General features: G+C 43.6%; 1 protein-coding gene across 4 annotated transcripts in view; it reads right to left on the minus strand.

The window, feature by feature from the left end:
* Positions 1 to 16,489, minus strand: part of SLC2A9 (solute carrier family 2 member 9) — a 76,746-nt gene that overhangs the window by 14,927 nt on the left and 45,330 nt on the right. For all 4 annotated transcript variants that reach the window (XM_060279063.1, XM_060279064.1, XM_060279066.1 and 1 more), the window contains 4 exons: positions 7,660 to 7,792; positions 6,386 to 6,573; positions 3,514 to 3,624; positions 712 to 813 (listed from right to left, as the gene is read on the minus strand). In XM_060279063.1, coding sequence (XP_060135046.1) covers positions 712 to 813; positions 3,514 to 3,624; positions 6,386 to 6,573; positions 7,660 to 7,792 — 534 coding nt within the window. The remainder of the gene's footprint in view (positions 1 to 711; positions 814 to 3,513; positions 3,625 to 6,385; positions 6,574 to 7,659; positions 7,793 to 16,489) is intronic.

The following is a 16,489-nucleotide window of genomic DNA, read 5'->3' on the forward strand; positions in this document are numbered from 1 at the left end:
CTCGCTCTATAGGCCGAGGGAGCCGGCGTTTGTCTGCAGACAGCTTCCGGGTCATGTGGCCAGCATGACAAAGCTGCTTCTGGCGAACCAGAGCAGCGCACGGAAATGCCGTTTACCTTCCCGCCGGAGCGGTCCCTATTTATCTACTTGCACTTTTGATGTGCTTTCAAACTGCTAGGTGGGCAGGAGCTGGGACCGAGCAACGGGAGCTCACCCCGTTGCAGGGATTCGAACCGCCAACCTTCTGATCAGCAAGCCCTAGACTCTGTGGTTTAGCCCACAGCGCCACCTGGGTCCCAAAAATAGTATTATTATATTATATTATATTATATTATATTATATTATATTATATTATATTATATTATATTATATTATATTATAATGTTTCCTTTTATACAAATGATCAAGAGACGTTGTGGGAAAAGGTTCTAGCCCCTCGTTTTTCTCTTATTCCAATGGGTAGTGTATGAAACACTTTATTATCCCTAAACTGTCTCATCTTGAAACCTCCAAGAACAATTTCAGTTGTGAAGCTTTTGGTTTTCTCTTGGCTAAACAGAATTTTAAAAGGACATAAATAACTGACAGTGTAATAGTTAACTCACACATGACTTCAATGTCAAAGTTGCACATTAAAGATCACACACTGTGTAGAGGAAAGAGCAAGGAGAATTGTCTGATATTTAAGCTGAGCAGGGCAGGTTTACATACCTGTAAAGTCATACACACAGTGAGTATTACAAAGAAGAGGACCATCAAGCCAAACCCCCCGATCAGAAGAGGTCTGCGTCCGAGTCGTTCTATCACTAAGCCCTGAGGAAGAAAGATAAACAGTGTCTCATTTTCTAATAAAACCAGAGGCATCCTGGATTTACGTGGTCAACTCTTGTAACTCCTCACAGATCAATCTAGGGGCAATGGGAGTCCATGTCCTTCAGGGAATCCTAAAGATGCTAGGATTAGTCACTTGGATCACAATGCTATACTTTTTACAACACAAACAAAAAACTCTCCAAACTGGAACATGCACTTTTTTCATATTCCAAGTGTTGTAACTTTCTATATATGAAATTATGATTAGATCACAAAATCATATAGATCATAAACCATTGGTCTGCTGCATAAGCTGCACTGAAGTGGAATAATGGTTTGTGCCCACGATTTACAACCAAATTAATATACCATTAAGTCACACTAACAACAGTATTAATATTCTAAAGGGTGCTCACCAGTGTTTGTCAGAGTGAATTTTCAGAGGCTCTGCACACATGGAGTAATGAGTACCTACTTTGTGTTACTTTGTGCATGAACTATTTCAACAATTCTGCATGTTTTATATTAGAAATATTTAATTTAACCATGCACCTAGAGAAGTGTCATGAAAGCATATAAGAGAATATTAGGGAGAATGTCAGCAATTAGGGGCCTCTGAGCCTCTGCCAGTGGGTCAATTCACACATGCCTGCACATCACATGCGCAGAAAACCACATTAAATTTTTGGCTCCATGGAAAGTTGGTTGCAATTCCACTTTTAGTGGCCCCTGCAGCACACCCCTCTTACTAAGCATGTGTTCAAGCATTAATTAATTAAAAGTTGAATTAAACCAGGCAGCTTTTTCATTCCTCCTTGCTCATGACCTCACATTCCATTTTTAGCTTTGCTGCTATGGGAACTTGCCTTCTGTCGGAACTGGATATAATATCAAAGGCAACAAAGCAGCAGAATTTTCTGCATGGAAAGGACTAAAAAAAAAGTCAACACAATCAATGGCATTGACTTCAGCGTTTGCTTTGCCTAGCTTTGCTCAGCTGCACTGATCTTACAATTTATTGAGAGCAATGAATATGAATTATGTTTATCAAGGCTGTTCCTAAGCAGGTCTAGTCAAATGAAGTGCAAAAAGCAAGCATGCTTAGGACTTGGGTAACCTATTTGAGCATAGCTGCCAAGTTATCCCTTTTTTTAAGGGAAATTCCCTCATGCTGAATAGGCTTCCTCGTGAGAAAAGGGAAAACTTGGCAGCTATGCATTTGAGCAGCCCATCTGAATAAATTCACCAAGTTGATATACAAACATAGAGTATGTCATTCTTGGATCTCGCCCCCTCCACTTGGAGGCTGCAATCCTATGCACCCCGACAGGTGAATGAGGCTCACATTTCATTTATTGTAGTTGCATAATTCTTTTCCCCCTAAGATGAATGAATTATAAGTACCCAAGGTAAGCAAAGAGAGGCAGACCAGGCCTTTTGCCTGCTCAGTATTGCTCCCTTGAGCTGTTCCGCAGTGAGGGAACAGACAGAAGTCCCCACAGCATCTTTTCATCCTCAGGAAGAAAGCCAGCTATGGGGCAATTTTGATTGTGACATCTTTGTAAATTACATGCACACTTTTAAATATATGACAGGATCCAACCATAGTGTTAGGCAGGCTTTCTTACAGGCAAGTCCCACTGTTTTCAGGATTGGAACTGTGAACATCACTGATTTCAGGGCATGAAAGTAATTCATATGCTTTTAAAATAAGTAAATGGGTCTGGACTGTGCATCCTTTTAAATGTATATAGGCCCTACATTTTAAAAGTAACTAGTTCTAAATGGTTGTGGTCATTTTCCAACATGAGGCTTTTTGTACCACAGAAAACAATCTCTCTCCCCCCCCCCTTTCCCCATTTCTTCCCTTTTGTGGTGACGTAGGCTAAAATAAACATTGGCCTAAATTCAGAACTATAGCATATTTATTCACTGTTTACCCCCCCCCCCCTACTCTTCGTCCCTGTACTGGATTTTAGATAGCAAGGTTCACAGTACCCCATACCTGCCAAGTTGCTGTCCGAGAAATAAGGGACCGGGCCGGAAGTAGCGCTGCCGCCATTTTGGAACTGGGCGGAGCATGCTCAGAAGTGACTTTTGATGCTGCTTTGCCCAGTTCCAAAATGGTCACCGCGCCAGAAGTCGCACTGCAGCCATTTTGGAACTGGGCAAAGCAGCATCAAAAGTCACTTCTGAGCATGCTCCGCCCAGTTCCAAAATGGCCACCGCGCCAGAATAAACCGGGGAAAAACAAAAAAATCCATTTTTTCAGCTAAGAACAGCTGGAAAAACGGGGATTTCCCGGAGAATATGGGAGACTTGGCAGCTATGCAGTACTCTGTAATATGGGACACATGGATGCTTTAGTTGAGATTCCTACATTGCAGGGAGTTAGGCAAGATTAACCTCAGGACTCATTCCAGTTCTGTGATTCTATGACATACACACATTAATGGTGCTATTTAAATAAATGAAAAACTAATACAGCAATAAACTAGATTAATCTAATTTATTGAGAACTCATAATGACTGCAGACTTGAAATTTTCTGCATCCCAACCTCTTAAAATATTGAGTAAAGTTGAATAAAGTTTATAAAACATAGCCCCTTCTGTCTGCTTTTTGCCTGAAAATGCCACATCAAATCCAAAGAGGAGGAAGCTAAAAGGATTCTAAAGGGTATAGAAGACACAGTACTTACGGAGAAAATGGCAGCCAAAATCTCAATCCCTCCTGTGCTTAAAGTAACATATGGGATTATTTCAGGATTTAGTCCGGCTCCCTTGAAAATGTCATTTGTGTAGAACCAAATCTGTAACAAGAAACCATTTCTTTTCAGTTATTTGATTTCAAAAAGGTCTTTAAAATTTAATTAAAATGTAGGACTACATACATTTAATGCCTCAGTACATTACATACATTTAATGCCCAGTGACATCCAACCGGACGTTAACAGCACAACTCTGTGCTCCAATTGTGCTGGAGCACTTTAATAAACCAAATTAGAAACACGCGACTGATATAATATGTAGAGATTTTGTTGAACGTTGTGGTGTTATATAAATACAAAGAGCTGGGTGTACTATAATGTAAAACATTATGGCAGCCTTCCACCCTGCAAAAAAGAAAAGTACTTTATTGAGGAAAGAAATCTGAATTTCACACAACGTAGGAGCAGCAACAGTTGCTCTCTAAAGTGATTGTCTGGAAAGTCCCTTGACTGTAAATTTAAAGAAGAAGAAACAATATGTTGATATACTGTATTATTTTTCAGTTTACCCTAGCTGGAAGCTCAGGACATTAGCAAATGGCTAAATCTGGAAAAAGATATATGCAAACAACAGGACAGTGGTATTGTCTGTGCTGCTTAACACTCTCAACGCTTCTCCCTAACCTTAACCTATGAAATAAAAAAATTCATTCAGTAGCACCTTAAAGACCAACTAAGTTTTTATTTTGGTATGAGCTTTCGCACGAAAGCTCATACCAAAATAAAAACTTAGTTGGTCTTTAAGGTGCTACTGAAGGAATTTTTAAATTTTGTTTCGACTCAGACCAACATGGCTACCTATCTGTAACTTAAGCTATGATTTATCATCCTCTTCCAACCTAGCCTGTAAATAACTAACCTCTCCCAATTGCAACTCTCCACCCTCAAAGGGATGCTCTCTCACAGCTTTTTCAAGAGTGCAGAACCCCACATGGCACACACCATTTCTACTGAGTCTTTAAACCTACTCTATGAGTAATTCTTAGAGGGAATCAATACCACTTCATTTCGAGATTCCCCCTTCTCTTTGAAGACATCTACTACATCTTCTTGCCACAATCCCAGATGTTCCCATTCTATTTCCAGCACTTCAAGTGCAGGACTGGGGAGGGAAAAAAACCCTGCCTTGGTTATTTCACTACACATGGCACTTTTCTATTTCTTGTAAGTATAATTATAAGAAGAGCTGTAAACCGAATAGATGACAAGATAATTCCATATCTTTTCTCAGTAAAGTATCCACAACAGGGAACAGAACAAGCCTGTCATTAGTACTGAAATCCTACAGTTAGTAGAAAGCTATACTTTTTGTGGGATGTCTTTTGTAGGTTTATTGAAGGTATGATGAAGTGCGATTTTCCTCTTATCCACAGCAGACAGCGAAGAATTTCTCAGTAACATCTAATTAACTCTTAGAAAGTTACTGCCAAAAAATCGTTACAAATTGCTTTGGAAGGTGCAAAAGGTTTTCCTTTTTAAAAAGGACACAGTAATTTTCAAGTTATCCCTTAATTAGATGTGGTCATGCCATCATCCCAGGTAGCTTATTTAGAGAGCAACAGAATTCATTTGGGGTGTTGGATTTGCTCCGCAGATGTCAGTCTCTGTGAAAGAATGTTTTCCACGTATTTCAAAGTGAAGCATGATGATCCCATTTCATCTGAGCCAAATGCAATATATTGGGGTTGCCTTGGCTTGGTAGTTATGATGAAAAGAAGGCATCTACTGCATCTAAGAACATAAGAATCATCTCCTGGATGAGGCCACTGGACCATTGCTCCAGCATCCTGTTCTCATAGTGGCTGGAAGGAGGGAGGGAGATTGGCCAGCCAACAGCTATTCTGCAACTGCTGGCAGAAAAAGACTGAAATCAGGTTGTTAACTTAGTGATCTGACTTGGACTTGAATTTGCCCTTCAGGAAGTTTAATGGGTCAGGGAGTAAGGCATAACCAGTGAAAAAGAACAATGATTCAACAGGAAAAATGAGTTAATGCATTTCTCTCTCTCTCTCTCTCTCTCTCTCTCACACACACACACACACACACACACACACACAAACAAAACAAAACACCCCTGCTTACCTGAAGACAATAGCATTGGCTCAATAACTATGAGATCTATCCCCCAATACTAGGAAACTTAGGAATGTGTTTTGAAGTATCAGTGCACCATATTTTGCTTTATGTTGTTGCATCTTTCTTCAAAGTTCATAGTATGAAGATAAGGGGCTATATCCAATGGTGGCATCCCACTTGGGAAACAGATGTCTGCTTTGGCAAATGGGACTTATCCTTCCACCCTTCCCCCTGCAGCCTCAAAGATCGGCTAGAAGGATTGGGAGCTGCAGGAGAAAAGGCAGGAGAAAAGGAGTAAAAATCCCATCACGCCCACTGGTATAAAGTTGCCCAGTGCTACTTGCTGAATTAAACATTGTGTATCAATAAAAACACTGATTATTTTCGGTAACAGTGCTTATCACCGGTTTGGCTCTACCCTCTGATCCACTGGGGGGCTGGCAGGGGAATGATGGTGCTGGATTAAAGGCCCTCCCAGGCTGAGCCCAGGCTTTCAGGGGAAGGAGACTTTGGTCTGAAAGAGGCATTGCAGGGGGTTGGACTGGATAACCCATGGGGTCCCTTCCAACTCTACAATTCTATGATCCTATGAGAGGACAAACCCTTCATTTTGCCTTTCTAAAAGCCCTTCCATTCAGGGATTTGAGGCCGTCGCCAAAACATTCTAGAAATATTCTAGACAGATCTTGAAACATTGGAGCAAAACATAGAAATGTATCTCACTTACAGCATTAAGACCGCAGAGTTGGTAGCAGGCCATGGTTACAATTATGGTGAGGATCTGCCATCGCTTACTGCTGTCACACAAAAGCTGGAAGATCGATGCTATCTGCGTGTTTCTCTGAACTCGACTCTCCTCCAAAACGTCTTCCACTTCATAGGACACATCAGATTTGCCAAGAAAGGTCTGAAACGCTGTAAACCCACAAATCAAAGAGTTAATTTGCATCAAACATTTCTTTTTTCCTGGGTAAAAAAAATGGTTGTATAGCTCCATGTAAATTATACCAGGAAGTTCATATGAGTTTGGTTCATCTCATAGACTTTGTGTACACTTGAGGTCCATGGGAACACAGATGTAGTGCTGAATATGGTATTGATTCAGCTTCTGGATACAAATACTGTAAGTATTAAAAAAAACGCACCCACAAATACATGCTAGGATTATTACCTTGGAGATTTGGAGAATGCAAATTTGCAGGCATAAAGGTAAAGGTAAAGGGACCCCTGACCATTAGGTCCAGTCATGACCGACTCTGGGGTTGCGCGCTCATCTCACATTATTGGCCGAGGGAGCCGGCGTATAGCTTCCAGGTCATGTGGCCAGCATGACAAAGCCGCTTCTGGCAAACCAGAACAGCACATGGAAACACCGTTTACCTTCCCGCTGTAGCGGTTCCTATCTACTTGCATTTTGACGTGCTTTCGAACTGCTAGGTTGGCAGGAGCTGGGACCAAGCAACGGGAGCTCACCCCGTCACAGGGATTCGAACCGCCGACCTTCTGATCGGCAAGCCCCAGGCTCAATGGTTTAACCACAGCGCCACCATTGCCTATTTAGGTACGAATGTCAAAACAGAAAACAGTATTTTAAAACATAAAGCAACCCTCAACTTAAACGCCATCATAAAAATTAAACCAAACCAGCAGAGCTAACAGTAAATTGAAGAAGATCTTTTTGAGCAGTCCTGTCAACTGGTCACCTGAAAACATCCTAGGGATGAGGGCTGGCACACCACACTGAGCAAGGCACTCCATATGGCAGGTGCCACCACCGAGAAAGCCCTAGTTGCAGGAGACAGATACTTTGCATGAAACAGAATCGCATGGTGGAAAAGCAGATTGCGAGTGCCTCGAGTGTTTTGATATTATGCAATTTTTGTAGGACTCTTGGAGTTAAAGAAAGGAGACTGCAAAACAAAGGGATATTTGCATTTTCAGGGGAAATCCTGTCTTTCGAGGCAAACAGACAAATGATGGGAAAAAGAAGAAGAACAGCACCTTTTTCTGCTGCTTTTGTGTCGTGTCTTTCAAGCAGCAAAAAGCGGGGACTTTCCGGAAGAAAAGGCAAGACTGCCATTTGGATGAGTGATGGCACAATTATCATCCCAAATAAATAGGGCCACATGGATAACTGCAAGAGACAAAAGCAAAACAAAATGGAAAGGTAATGCTGGAAGAAAATACTGATCCAAATGTAATGAAGAAATAAACGGAAACATAGGGAGCATTCATAATCCAGTAGCCTCTCTTTTTCTCCTTGCACCTCTCTTTTTCTCCTTGGCTAGGAATATCTGCTTGATGACTTGGGAAGCCAGCCCCTGGCAGTCAGAACACACCACACAGAGACCAACTGCCTATCTTGTATCAAGGTAGTTATTTATAAGGCCAGGATCTGGTGGTGTTTCCTCCGAGAGGGAATTCCAAAGAAGTGACACCACAACTAAAATAGCTGCTCTGGATGCGACCACTGATGTGACCCCACCAGTAGGGTTGCCACCTTTGGTCGGGCAAAATGCGGGAGAGGTTGAGGGGTGAATCGGGGAGCTAAAAATCACATATATATTGAAATATACAAGGTTAGTTAGGATGTCTCTAGGCATCATCCTTATATCATCTGAGGTAACGTTGTAACCCTTTTACAAAAAAACAGAATTTCAAGAGATTATCTTTTCTCATTATCACAAATGACAATAAAATTGTTGTTTAAAAAGAAAAAGGGAACTAAAGGTGGCAACCTACAAAACTTCTCAGGGCACCCAGAGCTTGTTAGAGAAAGCAATAAACTTGAATTATATATTTCAGGGAACATCATTTCAGGTGTGTTACATCTGGCAGGTGAAAAAATAGTACATGTTAATTATTTATTGCCACAGGCTGGCAAATTCACAGCATCCACATGCCATATAATTTTTCTTGAAAGGAGCTGGCTGACTCAGCCAATTCAGATGCACTTGAGGGCCAAACTAAAAGAGATGTCATTCACTGAATTAGCAGCTGCATGAATGGGATGTTAGAAGTCAACTGTAGGCATGGAGGGATGATCCAGACTGGAAGGGTGGTAAGAGGCTTTAACCAGGGGGGGAGGGGGCGCTTCTGGACCTAATTCTGGCCCCACCCATATGTCCTACTTCACATGACATCATACATCTACAAGCAGGACATGAGCAAAATGAAGTGCAACAGAACTCTTCATAACGTGCTCTCTTCAACCTAGATCAGTTTACTTTGTACGGTATTGAAAATGTAGGATACAGGCTCAGTGCTCTAAACATCACTTTTTGCATACAGAACCTTCAATCTCAGTGCTCCTCCTCTGCCCCCACAAACTCCCTCTCAGGCTCTCGCTCTCCTCCTCCCACCGGATCCACTCTCTGGATGTGCAGTTTGGAGGGGGAGGGGGAGGAGCTTGAATACGTGAAAACATGTGTCATGTTTGAAGTCCGAACAGGAAAGGGGACACTTTTCTTAAAAAGGGGGGGGGGGACAATTACGTTTCTCTAGGGACAGGTGGCAACCCTATTTACCAGTCCTAAAAGTGTACAGGCAAGGAAGGCTACTTTTCCTAAGATAGGAGTGCCTGCATACATAGGAAACTGCCTTACGCCGAATCAGACCATGGCATCCATTTTGCTCAATACTGTCTACGTTGACTGGCAGAGGGTCTCCAGGGTTTCAGACAGGGGTCTCCCCCATTCCTGTTTGGAAATGCCAGGGATTATACTTTTGAATGCAAGGCTGATGCTCTGCCACGGACCCCCTAGAACTGTGACTGGAAGCAAATGGATAAGAATAAAATTGGGAGAGCCAGTCATGCTGGAGGTGAGCACTAGAACTTTGCACCAATCCAGCAGCCCACCCCCATCTACTTTAACACTTTGCAACACAGCAATAGCCACAGCGCCCTTTCCGTTTACATAACCTTCTGTGTCTGAATGCCTGGAGGTTTATCTTAGCGAACAAAGCCTACGTGAAGGGCTATTTATATACCTGCCCGACTGCAGCTTCCACACACTTTCCAAGGGCAGCTGTGCAGAGAGTACATTGCAATATCTGAACCAAGGATGTCAACAGGATTTCCTGGGCCCAGGACACAGATGTGGATTGGGTCCTCCTCCCTTCTCTCGAAAGAGCATACAAATTTGCATAAAACTTTGAGCTGCATGCATTTTGTGTCATGTGCAAATGTGTTTCCTCTATTGCAGGTGGGGTGGAGGGCCCCAAAAGAAAGAATGGGGCACATGCAAGTAATATACTACCTAACAAGCAAAATGGCCCGGTTCACACATCACACGAAATCATAATTAAAAACTGTGGGAATGTTCAGGGATCCAGGAGAGGATATATTGTTTGATTATATCCTTTCCAACTTGTGTTAACAAGTTCTACAATTTAGCAGAGTAACACCCCCCCTTTTTAAACTTGCACAGCAGATGTGTTTGCTCAGGCTCACTAAAGCCTCTAAAATAAGTTTCGTTGGTAATTTCCCCTTCAGTCCGTCATAAAAAGATAGACACGACAGAGTCTTCTATAAAAGTATAAAAAGAGTTTACTCACACATTCTGTTCACAAATGGATCCCAGAAGGCAGGCTTAAGTTACAAAAGTAATATACACCTGGAAACTATCCCATATGGAGACAGTCCCTTTGTCCTCTCTTGGCTGGAAGCCAAAAGCACATCTTAGGCTAAGCAGATGTTGCTTCTTTGACGAATGTGGTCAGAGAGAGAGAGATATGGCTGACCAGTCCTGCTCTTTTGTTACCTGGGCAGGTGAGGTCATGCCCACCTCTAGTCACATGCAGAGAAAATTTGTCCCAGCCTAGGAGAAACAGGAAGTTCTGACTGGCTGGTCCAGACACCCCCTTTTATGTCCACTCTAGGGATGTTGTACTTGACTGCTCTTGTGTTTCACATCCCACAAAAAACAAACTATGGTTTCATGTGCAGTGGTGCATGCTGCTCAAATGTTCTGGCTCTACCCCTCTCTGTTCCTGCCACGCTGCCAGAAAGCAAGCCAGTCCATCTTGTAATGTCAAAACCTGGGCTCATGGATTGTTTTAGCCAGATAAACAGTGAGCTATTTCGTGGTGGCGTGGGAAGCAGCAGGATTGCTGAACTCCAAGAAGTGTTGCTGCTGGTGTATTAGCGCTAACCAACAGAACTGTGTGTCCATGTACGTGCAAACAATCTGGATACCTCCCAAACAGGGCTTCAGCTGTCAGGTCACTCTGATTATCAGTGGCTGTTCAGATTGCAGTATACAACCCCCCATTTTAAAAAAGATGGGAGTTGGAGAATATATATATGAAGGTCACCAAGATGGTCAAGGGCTGGAGAAGGAGGAAAGGAGAAATTGTTTGGGATTTGCTTTACGGGGATTGGGACAATAAAGCGGATATTAATTCTATAAATTAAGAGTGGACTAGAGGGAGTAGGTCATGTGGCCAGCATGACAAAGCCACTTCTAGCAAACCAGAGCAGCACATGGAAACGGCGTTTACCTTCCTGCTATAGCGGTTCCCATTAATCTACTTGCATTTTAATGTGCTTTCAAACTGCTACCGTAGGTTGGCAGGAGCTGGGACCAAGCAACGGGAGCTCACTCCGTCACAGGGATTCGAACCGCCGACCTTCTGATCAGCAAGCCCTAGGCTCAGTGGTTTAGCCCACAGCGCCACCTGGGTCCCTAGCAGTAGTCTTACTTACTATTAAAATGCAGTAAGAACTGTCCTCCTCGCTCTCTTTTATTTGTATTTCCCCTTCTGACAGGTATTCTATATTGCCTTTTAAAAATACTCAAATACTTCTACCAGTTTAATACATCTGAGACACAAATCAGAAATATGCTCTAATTTCAGCATTCTTTTATTTCTTTATCTAAGCAGTATTACTCATGTATGAGATTCAACAATCGAACTAATTAATGCTATTTCCATTAGCATAACTTCATCCTTTGGAAAGGCATAAAGCGGCAGCTGAATGTAAAACACTAAAAATGATGATCCGCCAGTGTCTGAAATAAAATACTTTCTCATTTGAACTCAAGACCCACTATTCATTTTCTTAGCAAAATATTCAAAATTGTGTGTTTAAAAAATAAAAAAACTTGGTAAGATTTAGATGACACTGATCAACCTGAACTCATGTGTTGAAATTTGTGACTCCAAAGTTCATACTTAATAATATCCCAATTATGCACTACTAAAAGGAAAGGTCTGCTATGAAAGACATATAGCGTATGACAACCTTCCCTAACCTGGCAGTCCACAACATTCAGAGGGCACAAATCCCATCATCTCTTACCACTGAGCATGCTGGCGGCAGCTGTGGTACAATGTGAAGGAAGGCAGGTTGGGAAGGTTGATGCAGGACAAGGAATCTACCTGTGCGGACTGTATTTTTGCTGGTTCTCCCCATTCTGTCTTATGCATGCACAATACAGTGGTACCTCGGTTTATGAACACAATTGGTTCCGGAAGTCTGTTCATAAACTGAAGCGTTCATAAACTGAAGCGAACTTTTCCATTGAAAGTAATGGAAAGTGGATTAATCCGTTCCAGACGGTCCGCAGAGTACTTAAACTGAAGCATTCATAAACTGAAGCGAACTTTCCCATTGAAAGTAATGGAAAGTGGATTAATCCGTTCCAGACGGGTCTGCGGAGTACTTAAACTGAAGCGTTCATAAACTGAAGCATGGGTGTAATTGGTTCCGGAAGTCTGTTCATAAACTGAAGCGTTCATAAACTGAAGCAAACTTTCCCATTGAAAGTAATGGAAAATGAATTAATCCTTTCCAGATGGGTCCACAGTGTTCATAAACCGAGGTGTTCATAAACCGAGGTTCCACTGTACACATAAAAACAGGACTGAGGGTGGGCTGATCACATGAATAGGTGGGTCTACAGACAATGGCTGGGGCCACAAGGAGCAGATTTCTCCCCCATCTCCATGATGGGGTTAAACCTCTTTAGTTTCTCCTATATGGTTGCCATTCACTTATACTTGGAGGTGGGAATAAGCAACTGCGCATTGCCAGCGGTTACCCTCCAAGAGCCCACAAAATGTTTATTTTAATGACTTATTTCAAAATGAAAGCATTTACATAATGATCTCTCACAAAGCATTGCGAGCTTTTGCATTCGTGTGTATCACAACATTTATTTTATTTTTTAAAAAAACCTTTAAAAACAATACAGACCTTTCCTTAAATTGACTGGCTACGTGTCCAAAAAGCCGTTCTTTCCTCATTCTTCGCAAGCTAAAGAGCCATGTCATCTCAGGCTCTCTTTCTGGTCTACTGACCTTCAGTAAACATTGCTCTACAGCTTTCCCCCTCTGGCTTAGAAATGCTGAAAAACTGCTGATTCTTCCCTCCGTGCTGCCTGCTTATGTGCAACGTGGGGGGGGGGGGGGGAGAACGTGGATTAGGAGCAACTGGGAGGCCAGCTCTCTGCTCAGCTAAGGTCCCTGAACTATGGTAAGATTCAGTGATTTTTGTGGGGCTCAGGAGCAATGTTGCAGGCCACACTGATGGGCCATTGGCAATGGGTCTCCCTTGTCGCTCCCACAGCCTATGCAAACCTGAGAAGAATGGGATGGAAACCTATCGTTTTCTTTTGATACCTGAAAATCAAGATAGCAAGTTAGGACAGCACGAAAATTACTAGAAAATTGGGAGCAGGGGATAAATATTTGTTGAGGTTTTCCATTTTTCTGATCATATTTCTTAATTGGGTGAAGACAGAAGATCATTTGACCTGTTGCATGAGAACACTACTGGTTTTCCCAGTACAGTGGTGCCTCGCTTAACGAATGCCCTGCTTAACGAAATTTCCGCTTAATGAAAGGATTTTTTGAGCGGAGCTTGCCTCGCTAGACGAATGCGTTTTACGAAAAATTCGTCTAGCGAATCGCGGTTTCCCATAGGAATGCATTGAAATTCAATAAATGCGTTCCTATGGGCAAAAAAAAATTTCAAAAAAATTTCAATGCATTCCTATGGGATTCGCTAGACGAATTTTTCGCTATAAGAAAAGACCCGTGGAACGAATTAATTTCGTCTAGCGAGGCACCACTGTAGTGATGTATGGAAGTGAGAGCTGGACCATAAAGAAGGCTGATCGCCGAAGAATTGATGCTTTTGAATTATGGTGCTGGAGGAGACTCTTGAGAGTCCCATGGACTGCAAGAAGATCAAACCTATCCATTCTGAAGGAAATCAGCCCTGAGTGCTCCCTGGAAGGACAGATCGTGAAGCTGAGGCTCCAATACTTTGGCCACCTCATGAGAAGAGAAGAATCCTTGGAAAAGACCCTGATGTTGGGAAAGATTGAGGGCACCAGGAGAAGGGGACGACAGAGGAAAAGATGGTTGGACAGTGTTCTCGAGGCTACGAACATGAGTTTGACCAAACTGCGGGAGGCAGTGGAAGACAGGAGTGCCTGGCGTGCTATGGTCCATGGGGACACGAAGAGTCGGACACGACTAAACGACTAAACAAAAACAAATGAGAACATAAGAGCTCTGAGGTCAAGCCAGATGCCCATTTAATCCTGTATCTTGTTCTCACAGTGACCAGCCAGCAGGCAGTACTTTTGTGCCACAGCAACACTCTCCCCAATTGTGATTCCCAGTGAATGTTGCCTCCGACAATGGCTAGTAGCAACAGATCTTTCACAAATTTGTCCTGTTTAAAAGCCACCCAAATTGGCAGTGGCCAATCGATACCAGGGCATGTCTGAACCCTACATGAAATTTTCATTACCACTTGACAATATAATGAAAGGAAGAAAGGAAGAAAGGAAGAAAGTACCGGTAAGTCCAATGATTCTTGGCACCTCATACATTAAGTACAAGTCTTTAAAGGTTCCACAGGCTTATCTGTTGTTGTTGTTAATATGGTTAATCTTCTGAAGCCATTCAGCTCGCTAATCGCTTTTTGCACCCTCATACTTATGCGTCTGGTAAAGATGCAATGTTGCCAATTACTTAACCGCAATTAACCCCACCCTTCCGGAGTGCAAACTCCCACCAGCACTCTCAATTGAATGGCATTTTGACAGAGACATTAACCTTGGTTAAGGCTAACCAGGGCCGGCTGTAGGTAGAGTCCCGGTGGCGCGGGGCGCCAGGGCGCTGGACCGGTAGGCAGGGCGCTGCGTGGCGGAGCCGCACGGAAGCCATGCTGTGCCCTGCGAGGTCAGGTGCGCCGGAGCAATCTCCACCCCTCAGCGCCAGGGCGTGCGACCTGCTCGAGACTGCCCTGAGGCTAACCAGGGAGTCCTACTTAACCCGGGCTCTGAAATCAGAAATGGAAGCCATTTCGTGGAGGGTTTGTGTAGCAATGTCCCTCCGATCAGTGTAATAACGACTCGCGACACAGAATTTAAGGGTTAAATTGGGTGGTTCAGGCCACAACTTTATTAATTATGCATGTTGAGCGGAATTGGCTTAGGCGTTGGAACCTATCAGACTAAATCCGACTCCAACCCGTGTGTTGAAGTCCGTGAGAAGTTAACCACCAGTAAGGAACCCGGCGATGCAGATCAACCGGAACTCCTCCTGTGGCCACCGTACGGGGCGTGCCTTACGGCCCTGGCGACTCCCGGCTCTGGACCAAGCCTCGCCCCCGGAATCCTTTAACAGAATTACTTCTCCAAATTTGGGCAGGTGATGACGCAACCTGCCCCTCCTCCATCTTATTGTTATGCAAATTTCCAACGCCTAACCGCCACTCGAGCCCCCCCAGGCTCGCCGCCAATCCGCTCACATGTTATAATAAACCTAATATTAATTTTAGCGTAACCCTAATTAGTAGTTTAGTATATCATATATCAATTCATCAATTATTTTACCGGGGAAGTGGGACCCTACTCTCTTATTCGCCTAATTAAGATCTGCATTATCCAGGACATCTCTTATGCCAGCAATAACGTTCTGTAGCCAGGCGTCATTCCCGATAGGAGAAAGGTGAACGCCATCATCGCGATAGAGGGCTGCTTCACTTCGTTTCAAGGTGGGATGCTGTATAACCCAGCCATTCAAGGATAACACTCTGCGGGCCACGAATGAGTTCAAAAGCCTCCTGGATTTGTTCAAAGCTTTTGGGCAACGTCCATCACGCCAACAGCGCCTCTCCAGCAAGGAGGACCACAGAATCGTCATCCCCGGGAAACTTTCCATCATAACGTCCAAATCCCTGAGTATATGTAACTTCAGATCGACCACGTTTCGGTAAGCTAGGTCGTTCTCACCGAGCTGCACCATCAGAACATCTGGGGGGCCAAGTGAAGCAGCCCGGGCTTGGATGATCGGTAGCAACTCGCTCCACAGCATGCCCCTTCTGGATATCCAGGATACTTCCACGTTTTCTGGGAGGCCGAGCCCGCTTCCCAGACCAACTTCGATTGCCCTTCTCTGGGCCCAATGCACTATACTGTGCCCCACTATCCAAACCCGGATGATATGGTAACCTGAAAAGTAGAGATGAAAAGCCAGGGTCAGCACTGCTACCAGAGTCAACCTACGTGCGAATGTACTTTTTGTAGGCGCTCGACTTCCACCTCCCCATCTCCTGGATCCTTTCTGATGACAAGCCTAGGTGCATAGCAGAAGTAGCAGCGCCGATTCTAAAGGAATGGGCAGAAAATTCAGTGGGGTTGTACCCGCAAGATGCAATGGCTTTGCGAAGTACCCTGGTAAATTGCTGACGGGTAAGCCTAGCACCGTCATGGTGTATGAGTAATGGGCCGGGTCCCGGCGGACGGAGATAAAGATACCGTCTGGTGTCCTTCACTGGACAAGGACCTGCAGCGCCTGTCGCCGGGAG

This window comes from Zootoca vivipara, chromosome 9 (assembly GCF_963506605.1).
Source record: "Zootoca vivipara chromosome 9, rZooViv1.1, whole genome shotgun sequence".
NCBI lineage: Eukaryota > Metazoa > Chordata > Lepidosauria > Squamata > Lacertidae > Zootoca > Zootoca vivipara.